This window comes from Hipposideros armiger, unplaced genomic scaffold (assembly GCF_001890085.2).
Source record: "Hipposideros armiger isolate ML-2016 unplaced genomic scaffold, ASM189008v1 scaffold_223, whole genome shotgun sequence".
NCBI classification, from domain to species: domain Eukaryota; kingdom Metazoa; phylum Chordata; class Mammalia; order Chiroptera; family Hipposideridae; genus Hipposideros; species Hipposideros armiger.
The window spans coordinates 2,525,889-2,549,404 of NW_017731573.1; the positions used below are offsets into that span (position 1 = coordinate 2,525,889).

The 23,516-nt window shown below is 46.0% G+C and overlaps 1 protein-coding gene across 6 annotated transcripts in view; it reads left to right on the forward strand.

Annotated features, from left to right (window-relative positions):
• Positions 1 to 23,516, forward strand: part of AUTS2 (activator of transcription and developmental regulator AUTS2) — a 1,181,390-nt gene that overhangs the window by 1,094,461 nt on the left and 63,413 nt on the right. For all 6 annotated transcript variants that reach the window (XM_019654461.1, XM_019654460.1, XM_019654462.1 and 3 more), the window contains one exon: positions 4,175 to 4,226. In XM_019654461.1, coding sequence (XP_019510006.1) covers positions 4,175 to 4,226 — 52 coding nt within the window. The remainder of the gene's footprint in view (positions 1 to 4,174; positions 4,227 to 23,516) is intronic.

Here is a 23,516-nt window from a genome sequence, read left to right on the forward strand (position 1 = left end):
CCGCGGGGGAGAAGCCGCTGCCGCCGCGGTGCGCCCTCCTCCTCCGCCTCCTCCCTCTCCCTCCTCCCTCCCTCCGCACATGGTCTCCTTTGTCCTGTCGCCGCCGCCGCCGCCTAGCTCTTAGCTCCGCGCGCCGCGGCCGCGGCTCGGGCCGCTCCTCGCCGCCTCGCCCGCCCACAGGCCCGCCCGGGACATTCCTCGGGTCCCCGCAGCGCCCCGCACGTCGCAGGAGCGGCCCGGAGGCAGCGGGCGAGCGCGGGCCGGGCGCGATCCCTCCCGCCGCCGCCCGCCTGCCTGGCTCGGCCGCGCTTGGATGTGTGCGCGGCGCCGGCTCCCGGCCGCGGCGAAGCTGCCGCTCCGGTACGGATCTGGTTCGTGCATCCGCTTCAGACTTTCGCGAGGACAGGAGGAGAGAGACTCTTGCGGACGGAGCCCGGTCGGAGTTGGGCGTTTTCTCTTCGTGTGTTTGGCTGGTTTTCCCCTCGTCCCTGACGATCCCCCATCGTGAACCCTGCTAAGGAACCCAACCATGAACTTGGGGCTGACAGGACCGCTTAACCCTTTGCAACCAGGTAATGCAGCCCTGGGGGCACAGCCCCCTCGCCCGCGGGCCGCGGTCAGAACGGAGGCGGCCGGGTCGGGGGTCTTTTGTTGGGGCGGCCCGGCCGGCGGGCAGGGGTGGCAGGGGCGGGCTCCTCGCGTCCGGCGCGCCCGAGCCCCCCTCCGCCACCCCCTCCCTTCTGGCCTTCCTCCCACATCCCTCCCCCGCGGCCCGGGCGCCCGCCTTTGTACTTTCTTCCCTGGGCCTGACGGCTTGGCCCGGGAGCTGCAGCGCGGGCGGCGGGGTCTGCGCGGTCGGGCCCGGGGGCCCGAGCGGCCCCGGCGCTTCCCGGCTCAGGGGCTCCGCCTGACCCGGGGCCGGGACCGGGCCTGCGCGGCCGGGACCGGAGACCTCGGCGCGGCGCTAGCCGCGCGGTCCTGGGGTAGCCCTTCCCCGCGCCGAGATCGGGATCCCGGCCCGCACGCGGTGCCAAGGGAAGCGAGAGGAGATCTGGGCTCTGTCAGGATCGGCGGCAGTTGGAGAAAAAAACTCCTAAGTTTCGAGGAGGTTTCTCATTTCTTGTTTGTAAAGCCCCTCTTCGTGCGGGTGCGGAGGGCCGTCGCCGCGTCTGCTGTGGAAGGGAATCAAGGTGGACCCGGAACGGGAGCGGCCGCGTCCCGCCCGCGTCTGCACGGAAGGCTTTTATTCGTTTCCCTCATTTTCCGTTTTCTTTCCCCCAACCTGCTTGACTTAACTTTTCTTTCAACACTAACTACGGCTTCTAGTATTTGCTTAGTATTAAAAAGCAAATCTGCGCCCCCACCCAAATAAAAAGCAACCAAATAGAGCTTTGTGGTTTTTTTAATCAATGTTTTAAAATGTGGCCACTTCACGCCGTCACCTTCCAGAGCCGAGTGAGGGAATGAAATGAAATGGCGATCAAAATCTAAAGGTCTTTAGTGTGTAAAGGTGCCCCCGCGTTAAAAAGGAGAGAAGGAAAAGCTCCGCTCGTCTGCCAACTCTCGGCTCGCCACGTCTCCATTTGTCGTTCCTGATTTTTAAAAAAAAAAAATTTTTTTTAAAAACCAGCTAGGAAAATGGTCCAGGTAATAGAAGGAATAGCAGACGTTTTTCTAAAAACAATGAAAAAGAAAAGGTCCCAAAGATTAAAACCCAATGAGCCAAAGAATTTGCACAAATGCTTTAAAAATGTAAGTAGGATTTGGAAAGTTCGTAGAGGGAAAGCAAAGAATTTTCTTGTAGTTTCCGCTTAAGACTTTGGCTAAGAAGTCCTTTTCTGACTTTCAGGGCAGCGGTCCGCCACAGTTTTAACCACCTGAGTGGGAGAGAAGGGACCCAGAATTATTTCATGATTAGTCAAAGCCCCACTGCAATCATTTTCCTTTGGGTGTTTTTATGTGGCGGCCTTGTTGCGACGCCCCCATCCCCAGTTGCAAGGAGGCGTCATTTCAGGCTTTGTGACATGTATCAGAAAATTAAAGGACTCAAGAAGCTTTTATTAGAAGGTGTACTACTCAGCCTCTCTGAATATCCTGTCAGACTTATTTCTATAATAACTTAACTGGTTGGCATCATAAGAATCACATCCTCTAAGTTTGTTTCACACGTAAGGATCCCGTAGCCACCTACTTGAGAATATAGCCTGCAGCCCAGTGGAGCTGACAAAGGTGGCAACCCCAAGAAGGGTGTGAAAGACAACCAAAGGGCCTGTTCACCTTCGCTTACAGCTTCTGTCCTATTCCATCTCTCATACACACACATACCAAGTGCAAATAATAACTCATTCAGGAATCATTTCCTGTCCTTCCTCATGCTTTTTGTATTTGGGGTTCAGTAATTTGTATATTTCTTTGGGCCAGTTAGACTCATTTTAATAAGTAACTCCAAAATCTGCAAGGGTTATTTCAGTTTGATAAAATGATTTAATTTACAGACTTTTTTTTCTTTTAAAATATCAGCAGGAATTTGTTTTTTTAAGCCATTAATTTAGCATAGTCGTTCCAATTAGATCTAAGAGACACTTCTTCATTGAAAAATGATGAAATACTGTTATCTCTTAAGTTTTCACCTGGGAAACTCACATTCCTAGAAGTCTCACATAATGTTACAATTTAACAACACTATTCCCATAATTTTTGCTTTTATAACTCAATCTTCTCCATCTGTTTAATGCATAGTTTATTCCCCCACCATGCAACACTTTTTTAGCAGTTTGTTTTTATTAAAAGCTACTATAATAATTTTATTTAATTGTGTTTAAAATGCCGGGAAGACCTTTGGCGTATTTTTCAGTATTCATGCAAAATCAGAGGAAACATCAATTTAGGAATTATTTTAAACTGTTTATGTATGAATGTTCAGTTCACTTGTTTTGTACGTACATTCATTTTTTTCCTTGATCTGTTAATCTGAACCACCTCTACAGTTTGAAAATTAGAATGAGAATAAAGGGAAAAGTAATCATAAAAATATTTTATGTCTTCCTATATCACTTGCTTTGAAAACTAGAACATGGTCCCCAGATGTACCCAGGAATATCTCATCTACATCAACATAACATGGAAAGACTAAATTGAATATCTTCTTTGTCTCCAAAAGCCAACCTGAGTCAGAATACTTCAGATTCCCCCCTTCCTCTATTTCCTACATTTCTTTCTTTTTTATTTATTCAACATTCAATGCTTTGCTTTGTCAAGCATGCATCTCTATACAATGTGAAAGATAAGTGATTTCTTACAAGGATTGATTAGCAAAACAGCATAAATATAGCCATTATGACTTTAAATGTAGATATATCTTCAAATTATATAGTGAGGATGCTTAATTTTTAATTTTTTAATTTTTCTAGTTCTAGCAATATTCAGTGCTTCTGAAACAGCATTTTCCTCTAAACCGACTTCATGTTTATTTTCCAGAACATTAGTGTATAATTTAAATTGGCTTTACTCTTGCTGTTTAAGCAGGCTTATTTCACTTCCCTCAAGCCACTGTAATAATTAGCAGACATGATCTCTAGAAAATGGAAAAGAAATTATGCTGATGGCATGTAAAGTGTCAGGTTTGGGGGCAGGTTGGCTTGCTTAGGTTTCAACACCAAGGTCACCCTGGTTACTATAGGGATAGGATCTTGGGGTCATCAGATGAATATTTAAAAATTAATTTCTGGGAGTGCTAGTCAACACTTTTCAGTGAGGAAAAGCTTAGTATTAAATAATAGGCATTTCTGGTTTATGAAAGAAAATTGAAAAATAGGCATGTCCGCAAATATGTAAAAAATACCATTTCCAAAATAATGATCTGTCAATAAAATCACAAAATCATGTGAATGAGCTTAATTGCTTTGTGTATCATCTCATAGAAATATGTTTTGCACAGATAACATGTCTAATAAGGACACGTTTTTAAAATCAGATTTTTACCACCACCACAAAGAGCTGCACTGCAGGTCTCTTTCATGCAGTCAGCTAGCGCCACCTTATGGGCGATGGGGGGAAATTGCTGCTTTCCCTATTAGGCTTTTCTAAAGTGCGGTAAATTGATTTAAAATAAGATAGTAATAATGATGACGGTGATGACAATAATAACACTTCCCCCCCCTTTCTTGTTTTTCAGGCATCAGATGCCAGCTCTGAAAAACTCTTCAATACTGTTATTGTAAACAAAGGTAAGAGTCTTTAATTCTGAGCAATGATTTTCATATTTTTCTATATGTTTTGTCGTTGTCTAGGAAGAAAAAATTTTAAAACAATGGTATTTCTTTGTTTTCATTCTGGAACTACTGTTCATATTTGTAATTTTGTTTCGTGTGATTCTATATTTAGTGATGCACTGAAAACAGTTTATTTTAAAAGAATACATTGAATCCTTATTTAACTTGATTTGACTAAAAAAATCATTACTATCTCTGTGACTTTAATTTAATGTAGGAAGTGGTAATGGAGAATAATAGTTCTCAAAGAGCCTTTTAACTTCATTGTTACTTATGAACTACCCAGCAGTCTCAGAGAACTATAAATAGCCCATTTGTCCCGAAGACTCAAATAACCAGTGGATGTTTAGTAGTCACAGTATCATGGTCAGAAACCAAGCTTTACCCCGCTGTGGGCTTTCTGTGAAGTAAATAAATGAGGAAGAAGGCAACATTTAAATATGTGCTATCCTATTTTCTTCCCAACTGCAATGTAGAGTAAGAGAGGCTAATGATAAAGAAATACGTTAAGGGAAAGCTTACCTTAAATCATTGCCAATAGGTTCCTGGGCAGATATCATTTGTAGCAGTCTTGTTTGGAAATAATGAAATTTAAGGAAGAAGTGTCTGTCTACTCACAGGCTTTGCAAAGGTGTCTGATTTGAAAGGTATAAATTACATGAACTATTTGACCTTTTCCTCTCCGCTGTGGAACCTGACTTAGGTGCTTGCGTGATAATTGCTAGATGAAGGAGACGTGCTTTCTGTGCTAATCTCATTCTGTTACATGGAAGAGTTGGGCCTTCATAAAGTTTTTAAAATTGGAAACCACTTCAGCATTCTGTAGTCGCCTTGGCTAGCGTTTTTGCTAGCTGGTTAGTAAGACACATTTCCAAGTGCAGTTATTTGGAGCTCCTAGATTATTTTAGAATTGGCACCAACTGCAATTTTAAATAGTACGTTATGTTTAGAGTTCCCTTGAGGTGTATACGCTTATGTGATTGCTGTTACTCCCAGAATTATTGCCATTGAATTTTATCTTTTTTATTGCATAATGGAGTCTTCCAGTTTTATATTTCATCATATTTTTGATAGACTGTATTTTTGAAAGTTTGTATAAATTTGTTAACCATTACACTAAAAGCCCAGTGAAAGAAGATATGTGCAGTTCATAGCATACAGTGCTCATATGTAAAAAATGCATAATTGTTCATTGCTCGTTTTGATGATTGATTGGTAGACAGTGGTGTATCCGTGTGAAAAGGGGGGCAGGGGAGGAGGAGGAGACCGAGATAGGCCAGGTCACCAGAAGAAGGTCTCAGGGACAGCCCACACCAGCCCCTCCCAGGCCCTTCGGTGCCATGTGACTGTGCCTTGCTCTGGCCAGTTTGCTCTGAAGCTGTGGAATGCATCTGCCGGCTCTGGGATCAGCCTAGAATGAGAGTTGGCTCTGGGACCTGCGTGCAGGCGGCCGCTGCCCTGCCCAGGCTGAAAGGCTCTCTTCATGGCGGATAAAGAGTGACTGATGAGGAGAAGTGCTCTCTGCCTCCTTCCTCCTGCTCTGCCCCCTGCTTTCCCTTTTCCAATCAAATGTTCCCCCACATTCTTATTTGTATTTACTTACAGAGTGTGATTTGTGGCATCTATTTGGTTGTGAATAGTCACCCCCTGACGAGGTGCCTTTCTTCTGAGCTGCTTTTCTGGGGGTGATTTAGTTGCCTTGAAAGGATTAAGGTTTCTTTGTGTACACGAAAATCAACATAGGCTTTTTCTAAGCCTTGCTTGGGAAACCATACACAAATAAGCATTTTAGTTGATGGCAGATTATTCCTTTGCCCCTGATTTCCATCAAAATGGCCTTTCTTTTCTCCTCCAGTTTCCCGTAATGCCTTATGCTAATTCCTGTTGGTAACATAAATGACAAGCGACGGAATCAGTGCAAATCCAGGTGCTGCCCACTAGACTGACTGGTGTCCAGCGCCCGCCCTGCTCCCCTGAGAGAGGGAGATTAAGGGGGGCAGGGACGGGGGCAACGCACGGGGACAGTTTTGTTAAGGGGATTAGTATTCAAACTGCTAAACATCAGGAAAACAACTTCAAAAAGAGATTCATTGTGTAGTGATAATGTCAATAATTGCTTCGAGACAGGTGCAGAGAACCTCCATACGTGCTTTTGGTTTTAGGTCTGTTTTCACTCCCGGTCGTGGCAGTGTTTACTGGATGGATGGTTGACAAGGCCTTCAAGGAATTGTCAGCTTCATGCACATCAAGTTCAAGTTCTCCTGCAAAGCAGCCTGCCTGCCTGCGAGTCAGGTCTCCCGTCTCTGTCCAATATTCTTAGCCAAGAGCAATAAAAAGCGTTGTAAGAAAGGGCACATTTACACCAGGTAACAAACGCTACTGGGAAAATCTTCAAAGCTTCAGTTTATTGAACAGTCTAACAAGCGTGCAGGGAAGCTGACACACGTATTTCTCCACCTCCAGATGTTTACAGCTACATGTCCCCTCTCCTGCTTAGGGGTTCCACAGTGCGCCGGCCTTGGAGAAGCCTGGCTTTATGCTGCTGGTGAGATTATGCTGCTGAGCCCAGTGGCAGGCAGATTTGGGCCATAAAATTTCACCGTGGGAGGGCAGTGCTAATCTCACAAACTGATTGTGTTGTGGGGCTGAGGGGGCGCGGCTTTGATGTTGGGAGGAAGCTCCAGGCTGAAGCAGCAGGGGCCATGGCTCAAGTCCCAGCAATCTGCTTGTGAGTTTGAATAAGTCATTTAGCCTCTTTAGGGTAGAATTTTGAATCATAGCAAAACTTCCTCGCCCTGGGCCAAGGTGTCTGGTGGGATGTTTCATGACAATTAGTTGGGAAGTGTGGAGGGGCTGAAACAGAGCAGGTACAATGAATGTTTCATATCACTTCTGCCATTGATTTTATTTTGACTTTCTCTGTGTTGGAGAGCCCAGCCTATTTAATAGAGAACTAGTAAGATTTCTTGTGTTTAGGTGTTCCAAATCATTACTTTCTTCTGATGCCTTTTATTTCCCACTTTAAAACAAATCAATCAAGCAAGGTATGCTTGTGTGTGTACTCACAACATGCCCAGTGAGTACTGAGCAGTCAAAAGAGGTGGGAAGATGGGTTTGACGATTGCAGGGCTTAGGGCTGTGGACATTAAAAACTAGTTTAAGTTTAATAAAGGTCATGGTTGTCTTATTTAATCTTCATGTGTTTAAATGTTTACAGGATGTTCATGTGAATTTTATGAATCCTTCTGTCTCTGTGATTCAACCATCTGCCAAAGAAAAAATTAATTTTCCCAGTGAGACAGAGACACACAGAGGAAGACTTACTCCTTGCTCATGTGCAGTTGGTTGACTGCTGTAGGAACAGCAGGACTAAATTCTGAAGCACTTACCCTTAAGGGAACTCTCCAGTCAAGTCAATATGGCCAGCCAGTGTGTATTGCCCTTTTACTTACATCCTGTAGGACCTGCTTCTTAGTGGTTTTGCCACTTTGCTATATAGACAGAAATGCAGAAAATGACCATCCTGCCAACATAGTCAGTCTCTTTTAAACTCTGGAATTGTTTCAGGGCCGAGCTGCCTGAGGAGGCAAGGAAAGAAGGGAAGCCCTGTCAGGAGGAGGGAGAAGAGCAGTCACATGTGGAGTCTGCTATTTACGCACCAGCTCCATATGGGTCCACGGTCTAGGTTCCGGGAAGAGAAAAGGCCCCAAGTCACTGCCCCTTCTTGCCACAGAGCCCTCTTCTAGGATCTCTCCTGCCACCAAGGCAAGTTGTAGATGACAGGTGGCCAGGAAGTGTATTTCACCCCGTGACTTTATCACCCCTTTTTTTTCCCCTCACCTCTGTAGCTTAGGGCCCTCCTGGGAAAAGGTCCCCTGAGCCTGTTGTTAGAGAGCTGAGCCTCACTGAGTGGGCTCTCTGAAGTGCGGAAGTGAAGGGATGAAGCCCCTGATTGCTCCCCTGCTGTGAGCGCCCAGTGTCTACTGAAATGTGAACAGCAGAGGAGCAGCCAGCACCCTCCTGGGTGCTGGGTGGAGCTCCCGCTCTTCGCCGCCCCCCGCCCCCCCCCCAGCTCAGCCGTGGGAACTCCCGTGGACACTCACGCACCACGATGAGTACAGAGGGACCCTGGGGCTGCCTACAGCTCTCTGACCAGGACGGTTTGTCCTTTCCCAGGTGCTGCCAGGCCTGCTGGTGGATACACCTGGCCTCTTCTTGGGTCATTTTGGATTGAGGGCATCTTTGGGCCACAGACGCACTCAGAGGCTTTAGCTTAGTGGGGCCTTTCGATATTTTCAACAGTATGGTTTTATCAGCAGCGTAGAAAGAAAACCTGGCTAAAAAATTGCTTGAGGTTTGAGGCGATAGATGAGAGAGAAGTTACTAGAGATACTGCTCGGTGTGATGCGGTTCAGTAACTGGGTACTTAATCAAGTCTTTAATGATCTCACCTCATGCATTAGGTTTAGGCTTGAAGGGGCAATTCCTTGGTCTGGTGACCAGAAAGCTAAGTTATATTACTACCAAGGCCACCACTTACCTAAGAAAAACCCTTGCGCTAAAATAAAATACTCCTGTGCTTTTTTATGTAAGTGAAAATAATGCATTTGTTGACTATGGGATAGCTTTCTTTGATTTTTTTTTTAATGTCGAGTGTAAAATTATAATGAACACATGGAGACTATTTTAATTTCTTCGTAGTGTCTTGGGTTTAGTTGGAAGGGGGGACATGACAGAAAGCACATGTGCACAAGAGTAAATAAATAAACAGCCAATTTCAGCCTCTGTCAATTAGCTGCAGTTTTGTAATGTCTTAAAAACTAGATAAAGGAAAGCTGTAGTCGAACTTTCTTTAATTTTCTTTCTCTTGACCTTTTTTTGCACTGGTTCCGAGGGTTCAGAGCGTTTTCTTGGATCTTGAGGAGATAGAGATGTCTGGTGTGTGGGGAATTAAATACTATTGAAGGGTAATTGCTGCTTGATGGGAGACAAAGGAGCTATGAGTAGTTCAGTCCCCCCACACTGCAAATAGCATGCAATCAGTTCCTTTTGTTATGGAAATTGACTTTCCTATAGATGCCAGGCTCTGACAGACAGAACTTGTATAGAATTATTCCTTGAGAATTCTTGGAAACACACCTTGTAGTGTGGGTGTGAAAGCACCAGAAATGGTCTAAAGGTATTTCATGGTGTGAGCAAGTGTTCCCTCCGGATATTTTTTCATCAGCTGCTACCTCATCTTTCCCTGACATATGGATGAGGCTGAGTCCTGGGTAAATACTGGGTCCCATCACTGGAGTTTTAGTGAGGAGGGTGGAAGGTACTCCAAACATTCAAATCAATCTGGGTGTGGTGTCTGCTGAGTAGAACGTTTAGTGCGCGTGATGCCATTTTTCCAGGTAGAAAGTTGGCCAGATCCTGTGCACCCCTGTGAGCTGGAGCAAATTACAGTGTAACAGATTCCTTTCTTTTAGTCAGATAAATACATTATTTTGTTTACTTTTGAGCCCACTAATAAAGCTCTTTGCTTACTTTATTGGGTGATTTCTGCTGTTCTCTGATACTTGGCAATAGTAGCCAAAAAGCTAGAATGTTGACCAGCCTCTTTTCAGTCCATTCATGGTCAGGGTGTTGTTTAGCCAATGACGTAGTATTTGGTTGTCTCAGAAAGTAATACAGGCTCATAGGAAACAGTGGGCATGAGTAACAACATCCAGTCAGTTCTGGTGTCTTTAATGGCGACCACTAAAGGACAAAGAGCCTTCCTTCCCACTGGTGACAATTTCCACCCCAGGCTTGGAGTTTCCCCACGTGCAGGAAGGAACCCTGTGGCTATCCCATGGCCTCTGGATTATTTCTACTTTCTGACAACGGCGGAAAAATGTTGTTTTCTCTGAAAATGTATGTTTATTTAACTAGGTTTCTTTTTGCTTCACAATCTGGATTCCATTCAGTCAGTTACCACTCCAATTAACTAACAATTATTTAACATTAACAGTAATTACAGACGCCAGTTAAGCGCCTACAGATGTCAACTGTTAGCTTTGTACCTAATCACTCAATGAAATGGAGAAAGTTCAACAAACATCAATTAGCCAAGCAATTAGAATGAGTTAGGAAAGAGCATGTTATCATGTGTGAGCTGATTCAATTTATTTTATTTTGGCAGTAAAACACACACAGGCAGGCGGCAATAAGTTCCTCAGATAAGATAAAACTCTATTGTTTTGCCGCTTACATAAGAATTCTCTCCTTTCCTGTGCATAAGTCAAATATACTCTTGCTTGGAATTTATTTAACAAGCAAAATTTGTCTCAATTACTCCAAAAGCCCAGCAATGCTCAGTCTCAGGAAGCAACTTGGGTGAATTATGAATGCAGTGAAGATACTGTGGAAGGGAATGTCAGAAAATTTCAGCAGAGAAATGATTGATTCCCACACAAGTAATCTGCTCTGTGCATTTTGGATTTTTACCCGTTTATTCCTGAACCTGTGGGGGTCGAGCGAGTGCAACAGAGACTGTCTTAATTTCATGGTGCCTGAGCGTTTGCTCAGCTGTTTTGATTTTGCCTGGAGCAACCATCAGTGTTTTACCACTTGCCTGGTCTATGCCTTGAAAAAGGAGAAATGGCTCTCTAGTAACGACCTACTTTGTGAATTCACCAAAGAGATGCTGGGCCTGAATTCAGAGGTTCTGCACCCCTCCCCCTTCCCTACCGCCACCCCACAAGCTTGACTTCTGACCATGGCTAAGCATGCCCGGACTTTGGGGGAGAGTGCATTCTAAGGCCTGATTATGCAAGGGGGCCCATAAATTGGTATGTGGAGGTTCATTTTACGTCAGTGGCAAGCTGGCCATGAGTGGCCATGCCTCTGGTTCCCCTCCTAGAAATGATTCCTCACCAGCTTCCGAAGCCTGTGGGTAGGAGTGGAGAGCCCCTCCTTTGTGGAGTGCCCCGTCAGTTCGCTGTGGGGTTGTGTGCAGAATTTTCCATCTGAGCAAGCCTCTCAGCATTAGTTGAATCCAAAAGTAGAAAAATAAATGTCAAATATTCTGCCACTAGTATAGCTTAGGTGAAGAGCCAGCATGTCCCGTGTGCTTTTCCATTGTAAGCCTCTACTAGTATTCGGCAGTACAACAAGCAGTGGACTGTCACAGCTGGTTTCTGAGAAGTGCATTCGGCCTTCTGTGTGTCTGTCCACCCACTTGTGCACATCATGCTGCAGAGGCTCATGACACCACCAGTCTCGTGTTAAGTGTCAGCTATGGACCAGCCGCAGGTCTCCTGGTCCTTATTCTGGGGCCCAGGTCGAAGGAGCAGCCCCCATCCTTGTAGTTATCTTGGTAGAGGGAAAAGGAGAGTCAAAACCATAGAATGCCTCTTAAGGTTTCAGTTTGGATGTGGTAGGTAGCATTTGCAACCATCATTGGCCAGAACAAGTCCCTAAGGCTTTTCCCACCACTCATCATGAGGTGTTTTGTGTTCCTGGAGGTTGGGAGAAAGTTTTCTTTGATGGTGGAGGCTCTCACCAGTACTTCTGGCATCCTAGGAACCCATCCCAGGGGCACCCCGAGTCGTCATGGTTACTATATCGTACCAGGGCTCAGCTTTAGGCATCTCTGGTTCCCTCGCCTTCTGATAACAGGATATCTCTCCATATTTCTACTCTCCATGCCTATTCCTTTGCCTATCAGTGGACTGATCTTTAATTTTCAGCCGGATTTGATTAGAAGTGACTTAGGATTTTCAAGCAGGAGCATTTCCTTAGCAATCAGTGACCTAAGCATGAGGCCCAGTTCTGTGCTGAGGTGGGAGGGGGCCCGTTAATAAGGAGTAGTGTTCTGTGGGTGCTCAAATCCTCTCTGACCCTCGTAAACCTTGTCTTATAAAGGAAGAGGTTGAGAGCACATCATTGCGTTTCTAAGAGTCCTTTTGAAGAGGTAACTGTCTCAAGTGTGCCTGTTAATAGACTGATGTGGGAGGCAGTTATATTCGGATGCCTTTAAAAGCCACTTGGAAAACATTTTCCCCCTCTTATCTATCACCTTTCACATCTCTCAGCAGAGTAACACTAAAACCTAATTTTAGCCAAGATTACATCATTTTCTCATTATCTGTTTATAGCCGGGAAAGGCTTTTCCATAGTAAAGCTCTTCTCCCTGAAAGCCCAACCATGTAATTCCTCTTGTTTTGTATCATTTTTTTTGACATTCCAAGTATGGACTGTCTTCTGCTGGACTTCTTGGGTTGATCTCTTAAGTTTTCTTTACCCGTAAACTTTATCCATAAACTTTGGTTTAACAAAGCCTCTTCTGAAATCAGATTTGTCATCTGTTAAGTAAATGATGTCAATGTTTGCTCCATGTAGTCCTTCAATTGGCTTGAAGTGGAAGCCATATTGAAATTATTCTTTCATTCAACAAATATTAAGCACTGAGGATGTAACAGGCTCAGGCGATAACAGCAGCGAACAGATCATATTAAACGTAGGACCCGAAAAGTAAGAGCGTAAACATATTTTAAAATTTGAAAAGAGACTTTTGAAATGGTGCAATGGGGAAGAAGCCACTTTCCGCTTTTTTTTAAATGGCCGTAAGACTGTGTCAGGAGGAAACGCTGATCTGAGGTGAGCCCTGATGGGTCCACAAACCGGAATACACCAGCCCTCAGTAGGCTGCAGGTGTCACCCTTTCAGAGAGCCACAGAGTTTGCCAACTTGTGCCCACTGTCAGACCAAAACCTGCCCCTTTGAGTTTTCCACTTTAAAAACTGATGGCTTTTGATAAGTTAATTAAGCTACTGAAAAGACATGGGGGAGCGCCATCAAGTTCTCTGTGTCACCTATCAATAGGCCTCTTTTTTCCATGTTTCCTCCATTAGATTTCGTTGCTTACATTTTTGCCCAGTTGGCATACTACAAGGAGGTAATGGAGTGTTTTACAGTAAGCGTTGCTTTTAGTAACAGAAGATCTGGGCTCCAGTCTGAGCTGAGCTACTGGTAATGACGAACAGATCACTCCATGGGACTTGTTTTTCTCATTGGTAATGTGAGAATGGACTCCAAGATCCATCAAGGTCTAAAGGCCAAAGTTTGCTTTTGAGTGTTCTAGGTTCCTTTCGAGCCTGAAGCTTGCGCAGAGGGCCTCCATTTTCCCAGATAGCTGTGAATGAGACTATGAACATTGCATTTGAAAAGAGTGGTGCCCCATAGCCAATGCTGACTTCAGTCCTGAACTTGTGAGCAACACTAGGGCTGTATAAACCTCTATCTTCTCCAAGAGATTCCATCTCTGTAAGAAAGATCTTAGAGGTAAGCGGGGGCTGAGTCTCGGGGATGGGGGAAGAGGGGAAAGAGTGAGGGGCTACTGTTTGAATACCTCCCCCCAGAATAAGAATAACCTTGCAGAGTCCCCCTTGTCTGCTGGTCTGCATTTTCAGTGGTGTTAAAAGAGGTGTTTTATCTGCTTGATAATTGTTTATAAAACCCCTCTGTAGAAAAAACTTAGGTGCTAGGTTCCTTTGCACGTCACCTAAGTGGCATGACTGACAGTTTCCTGGATAGGGATTGCTACAGATTTGACGAGGATGGCCCGACCTGCTTTAGCGCACCCAGGGGCCCGCTGCCAGGTGGCTTCTTTTCCACATTGGTAAAGTGAGGCTTGGATGGACCATTCTATACAATCTAGGGAATGTCACCACCTCGGCACCTATCTTTAGCTGTCAGTACACTCTCGTACACTCTCATAATTCATCAGAGCCCTTATTCTTCCAAAGGTAAGCGAGGCCTTCTAGACTGAAGCCGTCTTACCTCCTACTGTTCTTTTGCCAGGAGTGATGATAGTATCGACCTCATTCTCTCAGTCCCACACGCTGTTTGCTGAGTTTTAGCTTTACTCACAGCCGTGTCATATCTGTTGTGGAAGGGTTTGTTTTAGAGTAAAGAACAAGAAATGATTCTTTGGGTGTCTTGGTGTTCCCCAAGAGGTAGCACAAACTAAAACTGTGAATGGATTTAAGGAGGAGTCGGGTTAATTGTATTATGACCAAATCCATCGTGTGTTACGTAGGAGAATTTGGCTGGCCTGGGCTGTCGCCCTTTCTTTCTGAGATTGATAGCTGAAAAGGAAGCACATCACTGATGAGACATCGAGAATCTTAGAGATAAATTCCTGGATTCGATGCAGGGGCAGTGCTGCTGTGTGTTTTGGTCGAATATTAGATTATAAATAAATTGTGTGGGTTTATTTTTTGCAGCTGGCTATAGGGGCTACATTGCCCTGTATAATGGCCTCTTCCCAAGATGTTAGACATCAAATCAGTGATGTCTACTCCCCTGGGAAGGAGAAGCTCCTGACTTCAATAGGCGGGCTGGGGTGACTGGTTAGAGGGTGGCTCTCCAGGCCCACTGAGGCCCAGCCAGCCACGGGTAGCTGATGTGCCCGAGTGACTCCTTACCCATTTGGCCGGGGCCTCAGAGCACACCTTCGGGTGAGGCTCGTGCCTAGGTTGAGTGCTTTCTAGCTGAGAAAAGAAGCTCTTACACCACCTCCTTCTATATTAGCTCCAGGACAAACTTGAAAACTGCCTACTCTAAGGATTTTTTGGCACTTTAAAAGTTAAGGCCGACTTTCTGAGCCTTCTCAGCCTCCTGCCAGGTACCTTATCTTATTCAAATATCCTAATTGCTACTCAGGCTTCTGGGCTGCACATCATCCTAGCACCTAACTGACAAAATAGACCTTCACCTGAGGGCCTCATTATGCTTTCTGCCTGTGCATCAGGCCAAAAATACCTCCACAATACCTGCGCGACACCCCGGGCTTCCAAGTGACAAACAAATAATTGGGCGAAACAAACCCCGGGCGCAGAGCAGCTGCCATCGGTGTCGGGCGCAGAGGAGTCCACGGCAGTAACAGTCACGACGCTGCCTGGTTCATGTCAGAGCAAATCTTTGAACAGTGGGTTGTGCTGACACCAGAGAATGACAGCCTTGGAAATGGCATGCTAGTTACTGCTGCAAGTGAGGCCTCTCATGTAGACCGTGACAAGCAGCTGTCATTTCCGTACAGGTGAACAATTGATATCCTAGAACGGGGAGAGCGGGAGGCAAGCAGGCGGCTGTGAGGCGGGCAGGCAAAGCTGGACTGTGGAGAAGGGGCCTCGAGTACTGGTGACCATTTGTATTTGTATCGGTGGCAAAAGATGGCCTTAAAACACGCGCACGTACACACACACGTCCTGTCTTTAATTCCTGCAGCACTCGTTCCAGAAAGAGCTGCCCAAAATACATTGTCAGCTTTTTGAGGAAAGGCCCATGGCCATGCTGCCATCAGGGCCCTGCCCAGCAGGCTTAAGGAATTCACTGAGAGTCTTGCTGTTTAACTATGTGCCCCCCTCATCTTCTCACTGTGGCGTGGATTGGGTTTTCGGGCCCAGTACGTAGTTTCAGTGGAAAAGGCCATGTCTGCTGATGAGGAACTCACCGCTAGAAGGAATGGACAGCTGGAATTCAGGTGCAGGATTAGGTCCAGACCACGGGTTCTCCAGTGCGGTTCCTGACAGCAACACCAGCAGCCCTGTGGAGCGGGTAGAGGTACAGAATCTCACAGAATCGGAAGCTGGGGGTGCGACCCGGGGTCTGTTCTGAACAAGCCTTCCTTCCTGGTGGTCCTGATGCAGACGACCACCGGTCTTGTGCAAGGAAGAACATGTGGACATTTTTAAGGGCTCAGGTGATCCATGGATCGCTCGGTGAAATCCGGACTCTTGCCGAATGGGGAATAGGTCTGTTCACTGTCAGACAGCCTTTTTATTTACCTTTAACATCAGATGCACCAGACCTGTTGAAGGTAACGCTGGACCTACCGTTGGACTCAGTTGTCCTTTCGTCATGGATTTCCAGTGCTTCCACTCTCTCTGGCCTGGTGAACAGGCCCACTGCTTATGTCTGGGGTGGCTGGCAGATGCTAGGCCCATACTTATAGCTATACAATAAAGTGAAGCTATCCGATCTCAGTGGAGTTTGGAACCATGACCTTGGGCCAGTGTTACACTATAACCAGCTGAGCTAACTTGCTCAACCACTTCTCAAAGACAAGCTGTTCTGTTTAGTTCCTGGTTGGCAGATGCTACGTCACGAATGCCCGCTTGCCATCTGCATGAGGGTTATCACAACACAAAACACACACACAGAGCAAATGTGCTGTGATTACCATTAACTTGTGTGAGCAAAGTGCTGTGTAAATTCCTTATTAAACTGTGATCACCAGGATTGTAGAATAATGGACAGCAGTGTTTTGAAGTGTTTTTCCCTTCCATGTGAAATATCATAAAGTCTTAAGGCTATAAAGTTATATCTAAGTTGGGGTTTTCCAAAAATTGTAATGCCTTAAGAAGTTTTAGCAAGTCACCTAAATACTAAAGCTTTCCTAGGTATCCTTCAAGAACAGGCATCCCCCAGGACTGGAGTGTTATAAACTAGTGGATCTCCACCTTCAGCCTTCACCAGAATTATCTGGATGGCTTGTTAGGACAGATTTCTGGACCCCACTCAGAGTTCCTGATTTAGTGAATCTTGAGGGGGGGGGGGGGGGGGGGGTGAAAAAGGTGAAGGGATCAAGAAATACAAATTGGCAGTTAACAAAATAATCATGGGGATGTGAGGTACAGTATAGGGAATATAGTCATAATATTGTAGAAACTATATATGGTGTCAGGGGGTGGTTCTAGACTTATGGGGGTATCACTTCGTAAGTTATATAAATATCTAACAACTACGCTGTACACCTGAAGCATTAAATATCAACAGTAATTGAAAAATAAAGAAAATTTTAAAAAAAAGAAATATGCATTTGAGATCTACAGAGTAGCATCAACAAGATGGCCAAGTGGGAGACCCCAGCATCTGTCCCTGCAGAAAAGATCAATAAGTAGACAGAGATCCATGAACAAAAACAGCTCTGGGAGAGCCCTGGAGCCCACATAAGAAACCTGAGCAAAATACAAAACACTGGAGACTAAGCACACTGGGGAGGAAGAAGGCTTCACCTGGCCTGCATCGTCCATACCCCAGCAGTCTTGGTCCTCACGGAGAGAGAAGGCCCCAGCTGGAAAGACTTCCCCTCACAGGGCAGGGCAAGGAAACTTGTGAGCGACCTGGGGGCACCCCACAGAGGTGCCGCTTCAGTTTCATCACACATGAGGGAGCTGACACAGAGGCAGCGAGGAACAAAGAAAAAAAGCTGGGGCTGTCAGTGTCAGCCGCGCTGGAGAGCTCAGCAGCACACAGTGACCTGCTCTGCAAGGGACCCCAGCCACCCTGCACCCCCTGCAGATGCCACCAGTTTTTGCCTCCCAGGGGCTTTAAATGACCCAGGTTACCAAATTCCACAGGTTATAGACATATTTAGAAATCTACAAGTATCACCAACGTGACTGGACTCTTCATTGTGTGCTATTCTCTGCCATCTCTATTGCTTGGCTGAAAAAAAACCAACAGTTAGCACAAACATAGAATCCGTGCAGATTTGGGGAAAAGGTTTCTTTACTATGAATAAAATACATAGAAACTGGGAGAAAAAACTTGTAGTGCTCACCAGGCGATGCTCGTGCTCCTGGGCCCAGGGGCACACATTAGGACTCGTATATGTTACAGCCTTCCAAATTTAAATGCCTTTTCTAATAGCAAAATGAGAATCAGGTGAAAGCCGTATGACGTGTGTCTTTACGTGTGAAATGAGACTTGCATATGAAAGTGAATGCAGTTTCATAATGGATCCATATCAGGAGCTTTCTAAAAACTGAAAATCGTCCCACTTCATTAAGCAGAGAGAACACCTTACCCAGGATCCAGGGTTATGTTTACCAAGATTTTGCCACAGTTTTTAGGTGATAGGATAGGTAGTGTGATGAGATATCTATTCTCTTTTCTTTATTGCTGATTTTAAAGCACATACCAGGAATCATGTCATTTCACCCCTACATACGTCAGTGCACATCTACTTTTTTTTTTCCAAAGAGTATTTTTTTCTACATAAGCACATTCTGTTATCAGACTAACAAAACACACAAGAATTGCTCAATATCATCTAATACCCATCCACAGTCCCATCTCCCTGATTGTCTCACAAGTGTCATTTTACATGCTCTGCTCCCCTCCAGATGCACACACCAGGGTCACATGTTACTTGTTTTAACCGAGAGCCATCCACACCCTCCCCAGCCTCCCATTCTTTTCAAGTCAGTGATTTGTTGAAGGAACCAGGTCAGCTGTTTTGTAGATGGTTACACATTCCGGGAGCCTTTGTGGCGTCATTTAGTTTATTCCTGTGTCCCTCATATTTCCTGTAATGGGAATTGGGCCCTAGAGCCTCGACTAGATTCGGGTTAGACTTTTTGGCAAGAAAACGCCATACGTAGACATTGCAGAGCTTTATTTTGCCTCATATCTGGGTGCCTACAATGCCTGGCCGTCCCAGTTTTAGTGATACCAGGATTGTTCAGTAAGTTCAGATGGTGGCAACCTGATTCCTGCATTGTCAAGTTCCCCATCCCTCTTGTCTAATGGTTCCATTCACTGATGATCCTGGCCTGATGCAGTATTTCACGGGTGGCAAAAGGGTAACTATTCTACCATTCCTCCACACTGATTGGCTGAAATGCTTCTGTGCAACAGGGCTTTCCCACATCGAGGAGAGTTTTATGGTTACTCTCAGATGTAATCAAAGGAAAAGCAAGACCAATATTTAATTCTTTCCTTTCAGTTGCAAGTTATCAGAGCAAGAAGGTGGTGCCCCTCTAAGAATTTTATTACTATGTCTACCCTTCTCTGTTTGCATTTTTCTAACCCACGTTTTTATTTTTATTTATTTGTTTGTTTAAAGATTTTATTGGGGAGTTGGGGGAAGGGAACAGAGTTGGGGAATCGGGGAAGGGGAACAGACAAGTTGCTGTCCTTTTGTTCTTCAGTCTAGTTGTGGAGGACGTCTCTTCACTGGCCCATGTTGGTATTATCATTGCGCTCTTCCTGGGTGAGGCAGTTGGTCGCTGGCCATTGGACAGGCGCCCACGGGGGCTCACGGCAGCTCACGAAAGCTCACGCCAGCTGCTAGCCAGCCCCACTGCAGCTTACGCCATCGCCGGCAACTCACAGCAGCCCAGCTCTAGGTCGAGCTGTTATTCACCATCTTAGCTGTAGAGGGCGCAGTGTCACTGGCCCTCATGTGGGATCCAAACTGGGGCCCTGCTGCTCAGAGCTGGCATCCCAAGCCAACTCCTAACCGACGCGCCACTCAGCCGGCCCTAACCCACGTTTTAAATCCTTTGAGCCCTCTCTTAAATGGTTTGTGTTTATCAATGGAAGGGACAGTGTGTCTAAAAATGAGAATGCTGTCTGGAAGGGCAACATCAGATGAGATTTATACATATGTATGTGTATATGTGAATTTAAAGTCATCCTTCACAGCTCTGCTCAAATGTCATAATCTCCAAGAAGCCCTCCCGCCTTCCCAAGATTTGAACACTTCCTGCATGCTGCGTTTCTCACTAGAGTTGGGGGTGCGCCTGGGTACCCTCTTCTCTGAATTCTGCCCCTACCTCCCCATGGTGACCAGCAGGGTCATAAAATAGGGGCTCTGTTTCTGTTTGTGGAACCTCAGTGACTTAAAATGTAACATCCTGGGCTGGCCGGGTGGTGCAGTTGGTTAGAGCGTGAGCTCTGAGCAACAGGGTCGCCGGTTCAAGTCCCACATGGGCCAGTGAGCTGTGCCTGAGCTGAGCTGCCGCTGAGCTGCCAGCAGGTGGCCGGATGGCTCAGCTTGTGAGAGCTTGCTTGTGCTTCTAACAACAAGGTTGCCGGTTTGACTCCCCCATGGGATGGTGGGCTGTGCCCCCTGCAACTAGATTGAAAACAAAAATATAACATCCTAAAAGTGATTTCAACCTTAGAATTTAGGTTATAACTAGAGGCTCTAAGTGACTTGATTAAAGAAAGTATGGGAAAGTTTGACTCTTGATCTAATTTAACACATTTAACATTATTAGATAATCTGAAGATCCCATCTGGGCTGTTTTTCAGGAAGAGGCTGAGAGCCTCCAGCGTGCCAGGGGTTCTCATATGCTGTTTCTGTATTTCAGACGGTAGCCTAGACAAATAGGCATTTCACATGTGAGAAAACTGCCCTGACTGGTAAGGTGCAAAGCCAGTGACCAGCCTTCTGGTCTCCCAGCCTCCTGCTCTTGATACTGTGCCAGCCCAGCCTAAACAGGGGGGCCTTGGGTTTGGTAAATGAAAATTCGCTCCAATTGACAGCACCGTTTCTACTCAGCCTGAACTGTCTGCAGAGCATTTAGGTGGAAGTACTCTTGCAGGTGGAGCCCGGGAAACCTTGAGGGAGAGAGCAGCACAGAGTACAGCCTCACTGTGCGCAAATGTCAGGTATATTTAGCCACTTAATTTTATGGAAGACTTAGTGTGACATTTAAACTGCACCTCCCACAAAACTAGATTTTATATGTTTATAGAATTGGAAAGTTACAGTGCTGATGCATAAAAATTAAACTGGGAAAGCTGTAAAAGAATTTCAAGTAATGGGGCAGCAGTTAGGAGTGGAAATCTCAGTGAAGTTATTAAAACTGTTTAGTACTTGTCACTTTATTTTTTAAAGCACCCTTTGGTGGTGTGTCTGTTTGTCTGTGGCAAGGAGAGAAGGTGGGTTTCCCAGGGGGGTAGCACTCATCCCCAATTGAGCCATTTTTGCTTTTTTCTTCTTTTTGTTTAATAAAGCCAGATAGTCCAACTCACTTTGAGTTTTCTGGTAGAAGAAGTGCAGGAAATCCCTACTAGTCATCCATTTTCGGTGGAACCTTCCTCCATAAAGAGCCTCAAGCCCCCTCCCCCCACCCCCAGCCGGCTCACATCTGGTTCCACCTCTGGCTCTGCGTGCCCTTCCGCCTCAGGGGCAGTGGTGCCGTTGTGGGCAGTGCATCACTGTTAAGCTTCTTTTATTCTTTAAAAAATGTTACACTGAGGTATTTGAACCTTAAAATGCAGTTCTTTTTCCCAGGGCCTCCTCACCGTCACTCACTCACCACGTGTTCTGTTCATCCACTTGCCAACTGCCAACCTCAGCGACTAGCCAGTTGTCTCATTTCCTCCATTCCTGCCCCCAGGCTGTTGAGCATCCTGGAAGAAAAGTAGATCACAGGGCTGATGACTGTACGTTTGTACCCTCCAGCCTCAGCTGGAACTCTGAAAACATCCAGACTGTTCCGGCACTCACCTGTGCCTTCCTTCCTTGCGTGGAGCAGTCATTGAAGGAACTGCCCAGTGCCCACTCCCAGCACAGCTGTTGCGGACTCAGCCCCCTGGCTGCCCCCGCCGCACCCACCCCGCCTTCGGGAAGACGGAGGGCCTCTGTGGGGGAACAGCTTCCGTTTTCCTCTTCACGCAGGAGGTCTCTTCCTCATGACCCAGAAGGAGTTGGGTCCTTGGCCACGACACAATAACAACAGAAGTATAAGCAACAGCTCTAGCCATGCCTCTTCTTTAGGTATTGAAACAAATGAACCTTGTTTTGGTATCTGTCTCTCATCTCCCCTTCCTATAAAATACTTTGCTTTTGCGTATCTTCTGAGTGGTAATTAAGTGACTATATTTCTTACTGTGTAGACCAGGAGACTTTTGAAAGTGAAGCAAACTACCAGTAAGAATTACTCTGGGACAAGAGGCTTGACCCTGGGCTGCCATGCTGGCTGGGCTGCGCGATCACCCTCCTGAGAATCTGGGCTCTTCCACAGTTTGCTAATGTGCCGTAATCCACTAGGGATAGGCGCTGACATTTACTGAGTACTTAACTGTGAGCCAGGCTTTGTTCTGATCACTTTACACGGACTTGCTCATGGCATCCTCATGGCAGCCTTTTGAGATAGTGTCATTAAGACCATTTTGACGTGGGGAAACTGAGGCACAGGGAACTGAGCAAGCTGCCCAAAGTTAAGTACTTCATCCTCACTCCTGGTCTCTCAGTCCTCATGTCCTCTGAGGTGTGGGCAGAGTTTTCCAAACGTCTGCCTAATTGGAAGGAATGTACAGTGAACACAGGAGTATCAACTTCTAAAGTAAGTATTTCTTTAGGGTTGCTTAGCTAGAAAGGGCTCCCTCACGGGAGTGAAATACTTAATCCTTTTCTCAAAGAGGCAAAGGGGCCTGGAATATAACCAGTAGGGATTACCCTGTCACTATTAATTCTCTCAAACACAAAGTTTCAAAACAAACAAAATGGAGAAACCAGTTACAGCCCCACAAGGTGAAAGTCTGGGCCTTTTTCTGTACTGGTTTTTCTTACCTCACCATGTTCCCTTCCCTGGAGGTAATTGAGGATGGTGTCCCTGAAGAGCTGAAGTCAGCCTGCTGACCAGATATTAAGCCATAAAGTTCTCGATCCTACCTAGGAAATTGGCATTTTATCTTAGAAGAGAGAGCTCAGTGCTCCCTTCTCTAGCCTCACGTCCCGTTTCCCCTTTTCTTTCCCTTGTCTTTGTCACACTCCTCCGCCGTTTCAAAAGCAGTCTGAAAAAGCCTTTCCTGGCAAAATCTGAATCCTTACCCCTAGGCAGCTCCAAAGTTCAACATGAAGCTTTTTTTTTTTTTTTTAAGATTTTATTGGGGAATCGGGGAAGGGGAACAGACAAGTTGCTGTCATTTTGTTCTTCAGTCTAGTTGTGGAGGATGTCGCTTCACTGGTCCATGTTGCGCTCTTCCCGGGTGAGGCAGATCGGTCGCTGGGCACTGGACGGCGGCTCTTGGCAGCTGTAAGCTGCCGGCCGTTCATGCTGGCTGCCGGCCACACACAGTAGTTTATGGCAGCCCACTGCAGCAGGGGCTGCAGCCTTCACCGTCACCAGCAACGCACGGCAGCCCAGCTCCAGGTCGAGATGTTCACCATCTTAGCTGTAGAGGGCAGTGTCACTGGCCCTAATGTGGGATCTGAACCCGGGCCCTGCTTCACAGAGCTGGTGACCCAAGCCAGCTCTTAACCATCGCGCCACTGGGCCGGCCCAAAGCTTTTTTTTCTTTTAATGCCACCAGGCTGACGGGGATTTATTGAAACCTAAACTTACTTTGTTTGCTCTAATATTCATCAGACTCAAGAGTTTAAGGAAGCAGTGAGTACTCGGGTGCTCAGGGAATACTGTTAGGGTGTGAACACCAGTCATTCACAGGGTCTCAGAGCCACAAGCCACC